Source organism: Trichechus manatus, unplaced genomic scaffold (assembly GCF_000243295.1).
Source record: "Trichechus manatus latirostris isolate Lorelei unplaced genomic scaffold, TriManLat1.0 scaffold00099, whole genome shotgun sequence".
NCBI classification, from domain to species: domain Eukaryota; kingdom Metazoa; phylum Chordata; class Mammalia; order Sirenia; family Trichechidae; genus Trichechus; species Trichechus manatus.
Genome location: NW_004444035.1, coordinates 6,723,218 through 6,736,784, shown reverse-complemented (window position 1 = coordinate 6,736,784; position 13,567 = coordinate 6,723,218). Strand labels below are relative to the sequence as shown.

The 13,567-nt window shown below is 38.0% G+C and overlaps 1 protein-coding gene across 2 annotated transcripts in view; it reads left to right on the top strand.

Annotated features, from left to right (window-relative positions):
* The window catches only part of TUSC3 (tumor suppressor candidate 3), a 180,857-nt gene extending 168,143 nt beyond the window's left edge, over nt 1-12,714 (top strand). The window contains exons 10-11 of one of the 2 annotated variants that reach the window (XM_004382788.1): nt 4,868-4,932; nt 12,424-12,514. In XM_004382788.1, coding sequence (XP_004382845.1) covers nt 4,868-4,886 — 19 coding nt within the window. In that variant the 3' untranslated portion in view covers nt 4,887-4,932; nt 12,424-12,514. Of the gene's footprint in view, nt 1-4,867; nt 4,933-12,423 lie in introns of both variants that reach the window. The other variant, XM_004382789.1, reaches the window with a different exon arrangement.
* The last annotated feature ends 853 nt before the right edge of the window (nt 12,715-13,567 follow it).

Here is a 13,567-nt window from a genome sequence, read left to right as displayed (position 1 = left end):
AGGGAACAGATGAAAGAGAACAATACTGCAGAGAGGGAACAGATGAAAGAGAAAAACACTGCTGGGAATTGTTGAGAGGTGAGAAGCTGATGGAGAAGAAGAGACCTTCCCCTGAATTCCCCAGTGGGAGAAGTTTAGTCAGTTAACAGACACCACCGCATCCTGAAGGAACACTCACGTTCTCAGAAACATTTGTCTCACATACCGGCATTTTATTAACTTGATTTTAAAGAAAAATATTGCTCAGACCAAATAAAGGCAGTTTTTAGGGAATGAGAAAAAGAAATTAGAAGAAACCATCATTCCAGGTAGAGAAAAACTGCAAAAACATATTCCAGAAGGTATGTCCTGGTCCTGAGTACTTCTGAAAATACATTTGTAAGTGTCCATCTTCAAAGAGAATTAGTCTTTACTACACTGAACCATTCAACAGGAAAAAGCAGAAGTTCTGGCTGGATTCAGAGGAGGATGTGGAACGAGGGATATCATTACTGATGTTATATGGATCTCTGCCAAAAGCAAAGAATACAAGAAAGATGTTTACCTGTATTTTATCAACTACATAAAGGCATTCAATGAAATAAAGCCAAAAGAAGCCAAAATAATTGTACAGACCTCGTAACAAATTATGCATAACATTACAAAGAATGGGAATTCCAGAACACTTGTGTCCACGCAGATCTGTACATGGATTAAGAGGCAGTCGTTTGAACAGAACAAGGGGATACTTCATGGTTCAAAATTGGAAAAGGTGTGCAGCAGAGTTGTACCCTTTCACTTTACTTATTCAATCTGTATGCTGAACAAATAATCCGCGAAGGTGAACTGTATGAAGAATACAGCACCAGGACTGGAGGAAGACTCATTAACAGCCTTCGATATGGAGATGACACAACCTTCCTTGCCGAAATTGAACCACTCACTGATGAAGGTCAAAGACTGCAGCCTTCAATATGGATTACACCTGAAAGTAAAGAAAATGAAAATCCTTACAATTGGACCAATAAACAACATCATGATAAATGGAGAAAAAATGAACTTGTCAACATTTTCATTCTACTTGAATCAAGAGTCAATGTCCATGGAAGCAGCAGTCAAGAAATCAAATGATGTATTGGCCAGATTGGTTGCAAAGGACCTCTTTAAAGTTTTAAAAAGCAAAGATGTCACTTTGATAACTAAGGTGCACCTGGCTAAAGCTGTGGTCTTATCAGTCACCCCATAGGCATGGGAAATCTGGGCATAGGGAGAGGAAGACAGAAGAAAAATTGATGCATTTGAATTGTAGTGTTGGCAGAGAGTATTGAATATACCATGGTCTGCCAGAAGAACGAACAAATCAGTGTTAGAGAGCAACTAGAATGCTCCTTAGAAGCAAGGATGGCAAGACTGGCACACTTACGTTGGACATATACAGAGAAGACCACTCGCTAGAAAAGGACATCGTGTATAGAAGAGGGTTAGCAAAAACAAGGGAAACCCTCAACGAAATGGATTGACTTAATAACAATAGACTCAAACATACCATTGATCATGAAGATGGCACCGGACCAGCCAACGTTTCGTTCCGTCATACATAAGGTTGCCATGACTCACAGCTGATGATGGTAACTAACAACAACAACATATTGAACTATAAACCCGAGGGACCAAGAGCTAAACCAAGTCTAACCTCTTACAACACACATAGGCTGTACTCGTCTTGTAAAAGGGAAGGAGAATGGTTTTTTAACCAAGACCATATTCTTAATTTTCCCAATTGTAATATATGTACACATTAAACAGAAGATGAGTTGCAAGGACAGATACGCATCCTTCTTCAGAATAGCTCTCAGGAAAACCTTCCATGTCTCCCTACTCAAAAACACCTGTAATTTGGATGAGACTCTTAATATATCCCTACTGAAAATGTACGTTTGAACAGAAGACCATCTACCAATTTAAAAATCACCCTTTGCCATGGGCCTTAGCTTCAACACCAAAGTACTTTCTTGGATGTGATGCCTCTGTCCTTTGCAGTCCTCCCTGTCCCTCTCTTGAATTGCTGTGGACGATGACCGTTGCACTAAGAATTACCCGGTATACACAGAACTGTGTCCAGAATTATCCTTCAATTTTTTTTTTCATTCTTTCATCACAATTTTGAATTCTGTTTAAACTACAACCTTTAATTTCTTCTATATAGAATGATCTTGTTCCGTTTTAATTCATTTTTATTTTAATCCTAAACCTAGCAAGACTGATTCATAGATAATTTATGCCCTTCATCGTATTTTATAGGTACTTCACACTAACTTTAGAATTGCTGTTTTCTTTGTTGATGTGTGTACCTGCTAAAGAGGATAAAAGTCTTTATTGAAATGCTTGTCGTATTTCCTTAAATCTAATCCAGGGGTTTATTTTACAGTATCAGATCTGTTTCATAGTATTATTAAATTCTGCCAGATTGTCTTACAAGTTTCAGCAAGCATACTTCCCTGACTTGAATCCCCAGTCTGCTTGTTACTAGCTGTATGACTTCGGGTAAATTACTTTTCTAAACCTCAATTTTCTCATTTTTAAATGGAAATAATTGTACGTACCTCATTCGCTTTTTGTAAGGATTCCATGACAGAATACATGTAAATCACTTGGCATTGCCTAGTACATAGTAAATGGCACCTATTAATTGCTCAATAAATGTTTGATGCCAGTTATTATTATCATTAACACTCTGATATGTATATTTTAAACTCATTTATATTTAATCATCTTTCTTCTGAACAAGCTTGTGCTTTACACTGCAGATGAAGTAACTGTTTGTTTCATATTTATGTGGTTCACTTGAGCAAGTAACAGATTTTCCCTGAACCGTTTGATGAACTAAATTGGGCTCCTGAGTCCCTTAAAACTCTCAGTGAAGTATCACTGATCTAATATTTGATCTATTTACCATCAAAGACATAGTTCAAAAGAAGAAGAAATCTTATTTCAGTGGTAGCATTGAGTTCATTTTGTATGTTATATAAACATGACTTTTAGTGTTTTCCCATTTTCTAAAAAGAGCAAAGTGCTAATAGGGATACGTGAGTCTTTACTTCTGGGTAGTTACTTTGCCAATATTTCCCGCTGACACACTTTGATGCACAAAAGTTTTCTTCAGATTTCTGTAAAAACATTGATGGCACATCAAGTCTCTACTTCAGTTGGAAAATAATGTGAAACATTCTCTAATAATTCTAACACTTTGTTCTTGACCATCCGTAAGACTGTCTAGCTGCCTTAGAGCTGTAATGTGGTATAATGGAAACATAACAGCATTTAGAGTCAGAAGACCTGAGTTCAAGTTTGGGATTTACTTTTTTAAATTGTTTAAGAGCCCTGGCTCTAGAATCAGACATATCTGGGTTTGAATCCTGGACCTTCTCTTCACTGACTTTGGAACTTGGAGTTTATCTGCTTAACTTCTCTGAGGCTCATTTTTCCTCAACTCTGTTGTTGTTGGTTGCTGTTGACTTGGCCCCCAACTTAGGGTGAGGCCGTGGGCAACGGCACTGGACTGCTGTGATCCGTGGGCTTTGCGTGTGCTGGTTTTTCAGAAGTAGATGGCCAGGCCTCTCCTCCTAGTCTGTCTTAGTCTGAAAGCGCCTCTGAAGCCTGCTGAGCATCAGAGCAGCATGCAAGCCTGCGCTGGCAGTGATGGCTGTGCTTGAGGTGCACTGGCCAGGAGTCAAAGCCAGGGCTGCCGTGTGGCAGGTAGGAATTCTACCCCGAACCACGTTCCCTCCCCAACTCGAAACTAGTGTAGGGTTTTTATGGAGTTGGAGACAGGCCCAATTGTCAGATTATTTCTGCATCTTTAGGACTTTGTGGGGATAAATGAGTTAATTAATTCGTAGTACCTGCAGGTTTCACCGTATGTGTTTTATCGTGACATGACTAGTCTGTCGTCTGTATTTTTGTGTAAGGTAGACATTGGATCTAGCTCAGTTCTGTTGGATACAAATGTAATGCAAGTCAAAGATGTAATTTAAAATATTTTATTAGCCATATTAGAAAACTCAAAGTGTAAATGTGAAATTTTTAATGAAAAATCTTATTTAACCCAATATATACAGTTATTGTCAATGTAAAAATTATAACTTAACAATTTAAGTAATCCATATAAATTTATTTACGGGGAAAGAAAGAAGATAGCTATTTCCACCCCAAATTGATTCTAAACTTCCTGGCATCCAATAAAAAACAGACAACTAAAATATATATTAATTAAGCCTGCAATGGACACAGGAAGGTTCTTTCAGTGTTTTAAAAATATACCGATAATTCATGATGTCCTTGCTTGTTTTTAGAGATAATGAATACCAATAAAATATCTCATGACATTCAGTAAGGGGGAATACAGAATAGCGACTAGCAATGAAATCACTCATATAAATTTAGAGAAAAATATGATGGTGAACAAGCACAGCAAGGCAAAAACAAAAATCTCAGGATTCATATTATATAGCAATTTAATATTCATTGGTGCATCGTAGATGTACATCTTTCATCTGAAGGGAAAATATAAAACCTAATCTTGAGCTGAACAAACAGAAGAATAATACAGAACGTGTGTAGCGAAGAGCCCCATACGTGTCAGTGATGAGAGTGTCCCTGGGTTTGCCTTCCTCACGCTGAGCCCCGCCTCTGAAGGATGGTGTAAGGATCTGAAGATTTGGAAATGGTCCATAGAAGAGCTTGAGTGCTGTACAGGCACCATGGCCTGTCCCCTGCCGAGATAAAGAACATAGTGCTAGCTTTTGTAATAATATTGTTCAAATGGAAATTGAATCTGAAGGATTATTTTTTTTCACATTACTGTATTTCATTGTGGTGTATTGGAAAGTGATCTGGACTTTGAGTGAGAAGATTTGATTTGGACCACGGCGCTTAATAACTCTATGACCTCAGGCAAGTCTTCTCATCTTCTCTGAGCCTCTGTTTTCCTCATCTTTCAAATAAGGACCGTATTTTTTACCTCGTAAGTAAGCCAGTGTGTATGAAGTTCCTGCAAACTATCGTTTTGCAAACATAAGAAAACTTCCAACTGTTATTTACTGGAGTCCGTCCCACATTCCAGCATTGTGCTATTGTACTTAACAGTACAGGGACAGATTCTCACATATTACAATTCAATGACAGACTTTCACCCATGGAGTTAGCCGTTTGACAAGCCAAATATTTTAAAAATAATCATATTCATTGTCTTAGTTTTCTACTGCTGCTGTCATAGAAATGCCACAAGTGAGTGGCCTTCACAAACAGACATTTATTTTCGTACAGTTAAGGAGGCTAGACATCTGAATCTGGGCACTGGCTGTAGGGGAAGGCTTTCTCTCTCTGTCGGCTCTGGAGCAAGATCCTTGACTCTCTAGCGTCTGATTCCTGGTTCCTTGGTGATCTTCATGTGCTGTGGCATCCATCTTCCTCCATCTGCTTGCTTCTCTGTGCCTCATCTGCTCCTTTTATATTGTGAAGGTGATTGGTTTAAAACACAGCCTACACTGATACGGCCCCATTAACGTAATCAAGAAAACCCTATCCCCAAATGGGATTACATCCACAGGTAGACCCACGGCCTTCAAGTCGATTCCGACTCATAGTGACCCCATACAGCAGAGTAGAACTGTCCCGTAGCGTTTCCAAGTCTGTAAATCTTCACAGAAACAGACTGCCACAGCTTTTTCCCACGGAGCGGCTAGTGGGTTAGAACCACTGACCTTTTGGTTAGTAGCCAAGTGCTTTAACCACTGAGCCACTAGTGCTCCCTCCACAAGTATAGGGGTTAGGATTCACAACATGTATTTTTGGGGGACAGTTAAATCCCTAACATTCATATGCATGCATACACCCTCCACCCCAAACAAAATGTAATTTCATTTTGCTATTTCTGTCTTTTATCACTTCAGGGAGAAAAAGCAGCACTAAAACAATGAACAGAAATAGATTTAATTTTACCTAGGAAAAATATAGTCAAATCCTTTTTCCCACTAACAAATGATACAAACCTTAATATCCAAGATTAATAAAACAAAAGACAAGTCTTCCAAAATGTTAACTTGCAGAAAAATTTGTTTTTAATCAATATGATACATTTCAGAAATAGAAACAAGGAGTCTCTATATAAATTCAAAATAGTTTTTTGTAGAAAATTTAGAATCCAATTATTTGATTCTGCAGTGTGCATCCCAGCCCCTCAAACCCAAGGAACAAAGGATCTGAGCACTCAGACACATCAAAGGTACTTCTGGAGGGTTATTTCTGTTGTAGAAACAAAGCTTTCTCACTCTGGCAGAAACTCCATGCCACACAACACCCACTGAAATGACAGGAGGGGTGGGAGCCACATGTAGCCAAGAGTTCTTTATCTGTCTCCAGCCTGGCCCACAGGATAGCTTCATTGTTCTTTGCCCCACTCCTAGTATTCATGTTTCTGTCCATTTCTAATTATGAATAACCGAGTCATCACTAACTAAGTGTCCCTTCCGTGCAGGCTGTGTAGAGAACTGACCTCAGCTGTAGTTAAACTTGACAGATGTTTCTCTTTGTCACTGTAGAGATAGAAAGGTATCACTCTCCAAGATATTTCCCTACTCCTAACCATTTATTTGTGGAGCCCTGGTGGCATAGTGGAAACCTTGGTGGTGTAGTGGTTAAGTGCTACGGCTGGTAACCAAAAGGTCCGCAGTTCGAATCCACCAGACGCTCCTTGGAAACTCTATGGGGCAGTTCTACTCTGTCCTGTAGGGTTGCTATTAGTTGGAATTGACTCGACGGCAATAGGTTTGTATTTTGGTTTGGGTGGCGTAGTGGTTAAGACCTCGGTTGCTAACCAAAAGGTCAGCAGTTTAAATCCACCAGCCACTCCTTGGAAGCCCTATGGGGCAGTTCTGCTGTGCCCTGTAGGGTTGCTATGAGTTGGAATTGACTCCATGGCACCTAACAATAACAAAACCATTTACTTAAGATTTGAAGACTCTTCTGGGTTGGAGCCCTGGTGGCTCAGTGGCTAAGAGCTCAGCTGCTAATCAAAAGGTTGGCAGTTCAAATCCTCCAGCTGCCCCTTGGAAACCTACGGGACAGTTCTTCTCTGTCCTATAGGGTCGCTATGAGTCAGAATCGACTGGATAGCCGTGGGTTTGGTTTTAATCTTCCATTAAGAAGGCTTGGTAGTACATTTGTTAAGCACTTGGCTGCTAACTGAAAGCTTGGTGGTTCGAACCCACCGGCCACTCCAAGGGAGAAAGATGTGAAAGTCTGCTTCCATAAAGATTATAGCCTTGGAAACCCTGTGGGGGCAGTTCTGTCTTATAGGGTCACAATGAGTGGGAATCTTCTAGCAGCAAAGGTAGTAATCTTCGTTAAAAAGAAGAGAGCCCCAGGGCTTTTGGCTAAAGAAGTCTGGCCAACAACCATCATGTGCTTCTTCTCAGAACACTTCTGACTATAGAGGAAAAGTTTAAACATCGTAACAGTGAGTTCCACCAATCTCAAGGCCAGTGGAACAGAAGTGAAAAATTCAGTGGCCTGTCCGTGCTGTTTTTAGATATGAAAATGAAAGACACGTAGGTGATTTCTGTGAGACAAAGTGCCCTTTGTAACCATTAGGTTCCCCCTGGTTCCTTCCCCAGTTTGGGAACAGTTCAGCTGAAGACCTCAGTGGAAACTTTAACCAACCCCCAAGGGGACAGGATTCATTCATTCCAGAGTACTGTGTTATTCTGCTTTTTGCAAAATACCCATAACGGGCAGTTAATTCAGATGAGTGAAGACAAAACACACACACACACCCCAACAGGAAAACACTATCTGACGCCAGTTTAGACTATTTCACAGGAACGAAAAGGAACAGACATGCTCTAGACATATCATGGTCTGCAGTGACCAAACCTACAGGTCTCTCTTCATTCTCAGCCCACAGGGCCTTCCCAGCATCTAGGTACCCAGCCTCTCCTGGAGACTTTATACACTGCATTTTGTAACATATTACTCCTAACACCTTCCTTTTTCCTTTTAGATTACTTCTCAGCCCCAAAGATACCTTTCTCCTGAGATCTAGAACCAGACCTGAGAATCATATTAACACTCCACTCTCAACATGTCCAAAGCCACCTCAGCTCGTCCTCCAAACCTATTTCCCCTCCTCTTCCTCCCCTTTTGCCTAATACACCATGTTTCTCCCAGTCACACAAGGTAGGATGCTTGTGGTCATTTTTCGCTCAATCCTCATGCTCAGCCTACTGTCATCACTTTCCATTTCACTGCTGCATCTTAACTCAGATACTCAGTACTAACTTACCTCTTTATGTGCAGTCATAATCCTGCATATTTTATCCCTTTTTCTAGAGCAACGCCGCAGTTACCATTCTAAGAAATGTACTTGATCACGTTGCTCCTTCATCAAAATCCAATAATAGCTAATTAGAAAGAAGAGGACAGTTAATACATGTTCCTCCTAGAAGATATGACTAAGCAAAATGAAGGAAAGAATATTGTTAGCAAGTATCAGCAGTTCAGCTTGTATGTATTTTTAAACTAGGAAAAGATTATATCATACATATTTGGTTAGCTTCTCTTTTTTCTTTCATGCACCATGAGCATATTTCAATGCCGTTAAGTATTCTACTGTAGGATTTTACTAGCTGTATAATAATTCCATTGTATGAATCACCTTTAAAAAAATCCCTTTGAATTCGGGCCCATCTGTCTGTCCCGTTTCTTCGGTTAGGACAGCCTTGACTGTACCCTGTGGTTTGGTGCCAAGGTCAGCAGGCTACTGCCCGCAGGCCGGATGCAGCTCGTCACCTGTTTTTGTTTGGCCCACAAACTAAGAATGGCTTTTACAGTTTCAACTAACTGAAAAAAATAAAAGAATAATAATGTTTTGTGACGTGAAAATTACATGAAATTCAGTTCATTGTCTATCTCGAATGTACTTGAAGCAGTGATCCAGTTACCCAGACTAGGAGGGAGTAGTTACATTCCTTTAGGCTTGGGAAAGGGAGAACTTCTGGGCCCTATTTGTGATGGTTCCGGCTTGCTATCCAGTCTCTCATTGTACAGTTCGCTGCCCTGGCCAGTTAGCCCCAGTCTTAGATTGCTCCCTGAGTTCCAGCTGACCCTGAATGTGCTTACCTCAGAGTAAGCCAGTCTCAGTAGTCAGCGTTCTGCTTGTGCAGGCTGCGGTTAACTACAGTGACAGAGTGGAGAGGCGGTCACAGGGGAGCATGGGGTGGCGCCAGGGCAGCTTCTCCGTCTCTCAAGAAACATCTGCAGCACTGAAGCACACCTCCCAAATAAAAACAAAGTGTCCCGTTCTTAGTGCTCCTGACAGCTTCAAGTGCGGAACAGAAGTATTTTGTACGTGTTTACGATAAGCATAGGAAAGATAATATCCAAGCACTATTAGGAGCGTAAATCGGGGAGAGCCATTAGTTATCCTGTTAGACGATACAGCAACATGATTAGACAGAGGATTGTAAAAAGAGAAAAATTATATGTCGGGTCCTGATAGAAACAAGAGACTAATCCTTGAGTGAAGATATCAGTATAAAACATTCATATTGGAATGTACTGTGGACATTTAATATTTATATAATGAAAATAAAGATCAAACATGAAATACTGAATGATTACCTAAAGAATAACAGTTGATACTTTTCTAAGAAATATTTTTAACCAACAAAACATTTTTGTGCTCCAGCTGTTTACAGTGTCTTGAACAAACACTTGTAAAGAAGTTTTTATAACTCTTATTTCTTTATTGAAAGAATCATCTTAAAAATAAAAAAAGAGGATGTACTCTATTTGTTAGATTTATCCTTTATTGTAAGACAATTATTAGAGTGATAAAGTCTAGATTGAGTATATATTTGTCATTTTATAAGGTGTATGTCAAGGTTTGAATTATGTCCCCCAAAAAATGTGTGTATCAGTTTGGCCGGGCCATGATTCCTGGTACTGTGTGATTTTCCTGTATGTTGTAAACCTGCCTCTATGATGTTAATGAGGGAGGATGGGTGGCAGTTGTGTTAGTAAGGCAAGACTGGATTGTGTCCTGAGGCAATCTCTTGAGATATAAAAGAGAGAAGTGAGCAGTGAGACAGGGGGACCTCATACCATCAAGAAAGCAGTGCCAGGAACAGAGCACGTCTTTGGACCAGGGGTCCCTGCACTGAGAAGCTCTTAGTTTGGGGGAACATTGATGAGAAGGCCGACAGAGAGAGAAAAAGGCTTCCCCTGGAGCTGACGCCCTGAATTTGGACTTTTAGCCTGCTGTGACTGTGAGGAAATAAATTTCTCTTCATTAAAACCATCCACTTGCAGTATTTCTGTTAGGGCGGCACTGGATGACTAAGACAGTGTAAATTAGAGATTTTAATTTTTTTGATAATCATTAAGTATTTCAGTTTGGAAAAATATCTAGTGTGAACAAATAGCATGGTAACTAAGGGTTCTTAGTCAGTTTTTATACCAAGAAAATATTCACAAAGATGCTTTTTACCTATAAAACATAGACCCTTTTTAACCTTCTGTCTTAGTTATCTTCAAAAAGTTGGGAGGTATAAAGGAATCATAAAGGGTCATATTATTATTTTTGCTTTTATGGTGGCAATATTCTTAGCAATAATAAAAAGTGATCTTTAGTGCTCCATAGTTTGAAATTTTCAAAGCAGCTCTTTTAATTTATACATATATATTTATTTTAATTTGTATATATGTATGTATAAAATCTCTGTTCTTTAAGTTTCCATTTCTCCTACTTGAATTACAATTTAAAATACATTATGGTCAATTTTTCTTTATTCTTTAACCCTCATTCCTCAATTAGCGTTATCTTAGGGCAAGCTTATAATTGAGGACAGAAAATTCCAGAGTTTACCTACAATTATGACATATCTATCTGCTTTGCCATGAGTTTTGCTAAGGATTACGTGGATTGGCCACCAGACTAGAGCTGGATGCTCTAAGACAGGGTTTGCTGCTGGCCGTCTTTCTCTTGAATATGATTACCCGCTGTAATCCTTCAATCCGTACCTTTTTGCCTTGAAAAATAGGAAGGGTGTCTGATTGTATTTAGATATCAGCACATAATTTTCATCTTCTAATTTAGTAATTACTCAGAAACATACACAATAATTACTCTGATCTGTATTACATACTTTATATTTTAAGCTATGATATAAAATACATATTTTTAAATACATATTTTTTATTGTGGGAAACTAAAAAATAGCAATACTTAAAAATTAAATTTTAAAATAAATGATAACAATTACAAAGCAGAAAAATGTTATTAAAAATAAAGGTTAATTTTGAAAAAAATCCCATTTTAATTTAAATACATTGAACTTTGAAGTAAATATCTGTATCTATATATTTAACACATAGTATCACTGGAATCATAACATATTAGCACTGGAAATAACTTTGAAGGTCATCTAAAACAAACCTCCTTTTTACTAATGAGGACACCGGGGTTAAGAAAGACAAAGCATGTGTGCCTAATTTAAACATCAGATATTAAGCTTACTGGTTTGAACACATTTCCAACTACATGGCTTTTAAACCATAGTAACCATTCATTTCATTTTTGCTGTAATATTAGTTAAATTTGGTTTGTCTCTGGTTGTCCTACAAAGTCATCTTATACTGTCAAGACTCAGAGCATGCCACAAATTAGCATAAATATAACTATCAAACAAAATGCTTAGGAAATGTTATTTACAAACTTAAATAAATGTATTTTCATAGAAGTAAAGATTTGCTTACACATGTTAAAAAGGAAGATATAATGGTTAGCTTTTATTTTTACTTATTTTTATGTACAACCATCTGTTTGTGTTGATGTTTCTTTAGAATCTGAAGACAATTTTATGATGCTTTATGTATATATTCTTTTTGACTGATCAATATAATGAAAATATGAATCACATTACCAAAAGACCAAGTGTTCATTATTATTTTATGTAAGTAAATGAATTACAGATTCAGTGATGAAAATTTTTTTTCGTTAGAACGTTTGAATGACTCACTTCAAATATGTGTTTAAAACCATCCCTTTATTTCCCCTACATCGCCACTTAAAATGAGATTATAGCTATTGCTCTAACCACAGAAATGAGAGATTCTCATAGAAATGTGATATTTTATATAAATTAAAACACCACAAGTCCAGATTCTTAGAGTATCTTCACTCACTCCTCACCCTGTTCTCACCATATGCCTGACCCACTACAGGAACTAGTGCAGAGAAATTGCCCTGATGTAAAAACTACAGTAAGGTGACTTAATACAAATGTGACATTTTATGTTTTTTACATGCCCTAATTTAGAATAGAGTGAAAAGCATATGTATATTTTCCTTAATTTCAGCGTATAATACTTTTCTTTCTTTTTCAGCTTTTTAATTAAATGAAGCCAAGTGGGAAATGCGTAAGGTGAATGTTTACCATGAAGATAAACTGTCCTGACATTAGACTGTTCTGAATTCCTGAGTTCACTTCTGTGTTGACTGTGATAAACTAGTTTATTCCTGTATAATTCTTTTAAATGTGGGTTTGCTAGTAAATTTAATTTATAGAAGCGGATGGTAAAATTTAATAATCTACAAAGGAAGCATAGAAGTGTTTTTTGCATATATTATGTTCAGTGTATGCCACAGGATTGAATAAATTACAGTGTAATTATGAATTTATGCTTTAGAACTGTTCACTCATTAGGAAGGAAAACCACAATGTCAGTAGTAAAGGAAACCTATGAAATGTATATTAAAGAATTCTTAGGATTGCACAGGGATAAGGCATATGCATGAAAATATGTCATGTACTGAAAATTGTACTTCTTGCAGTTTCAGTTATAAAGGATGATGTATACTATTACAAATAGTGTTTTGTTCTTATTAATCATAACTAGATAAAGGTATGTGGGTCAGGAGGCTGAATGAGTGGTACCTACAACTTGGATGCTTAACCTAAGAATAGGAGGTTCTTCCAGGAATATAAATCCAAAGCAAACATGTGCTAAATCGGCACACCTCCAAGGCATCCAAGCAATGGAAGCAACGCTCCAGTACTGGGACTTAATTCCTCTCCAGCTTTAGAAGTGTCGTCCAGGAATCCAGACGTAACAACAGACCTCACCCACCAGAGCCATTTTGCCTTGTGTTGTATGGAAGATTACCATCATAACCTCACTCCTTGAATCTAGATAAAAGGTTAGTCATCTTATCCTGAGATGAGTGACTGAATGAAACTTTCTTGAAAAACAAATACACGAGTGAAACTATCATTGTGCTTTGGATTCTGCTTTAGTTTATAAAGCACTTTCACGTAAGCTACAGTATTTATTCCTCCTGACAACATTGTAAATTATACAGGAAAGGCAAATTTTATCAGACTTGTAGAAATAGTGGGAGCTGAAAGCCAAAAATTATAAAAGCTAGAACTCATAACTAGGTTTTCAAATGGTCATACCTGAATTTATAGTTTTCTGTGGTGCCGTACAAAGATGGATTTAGAAACCTAGTTCTTTAGTCAGTTCAGTG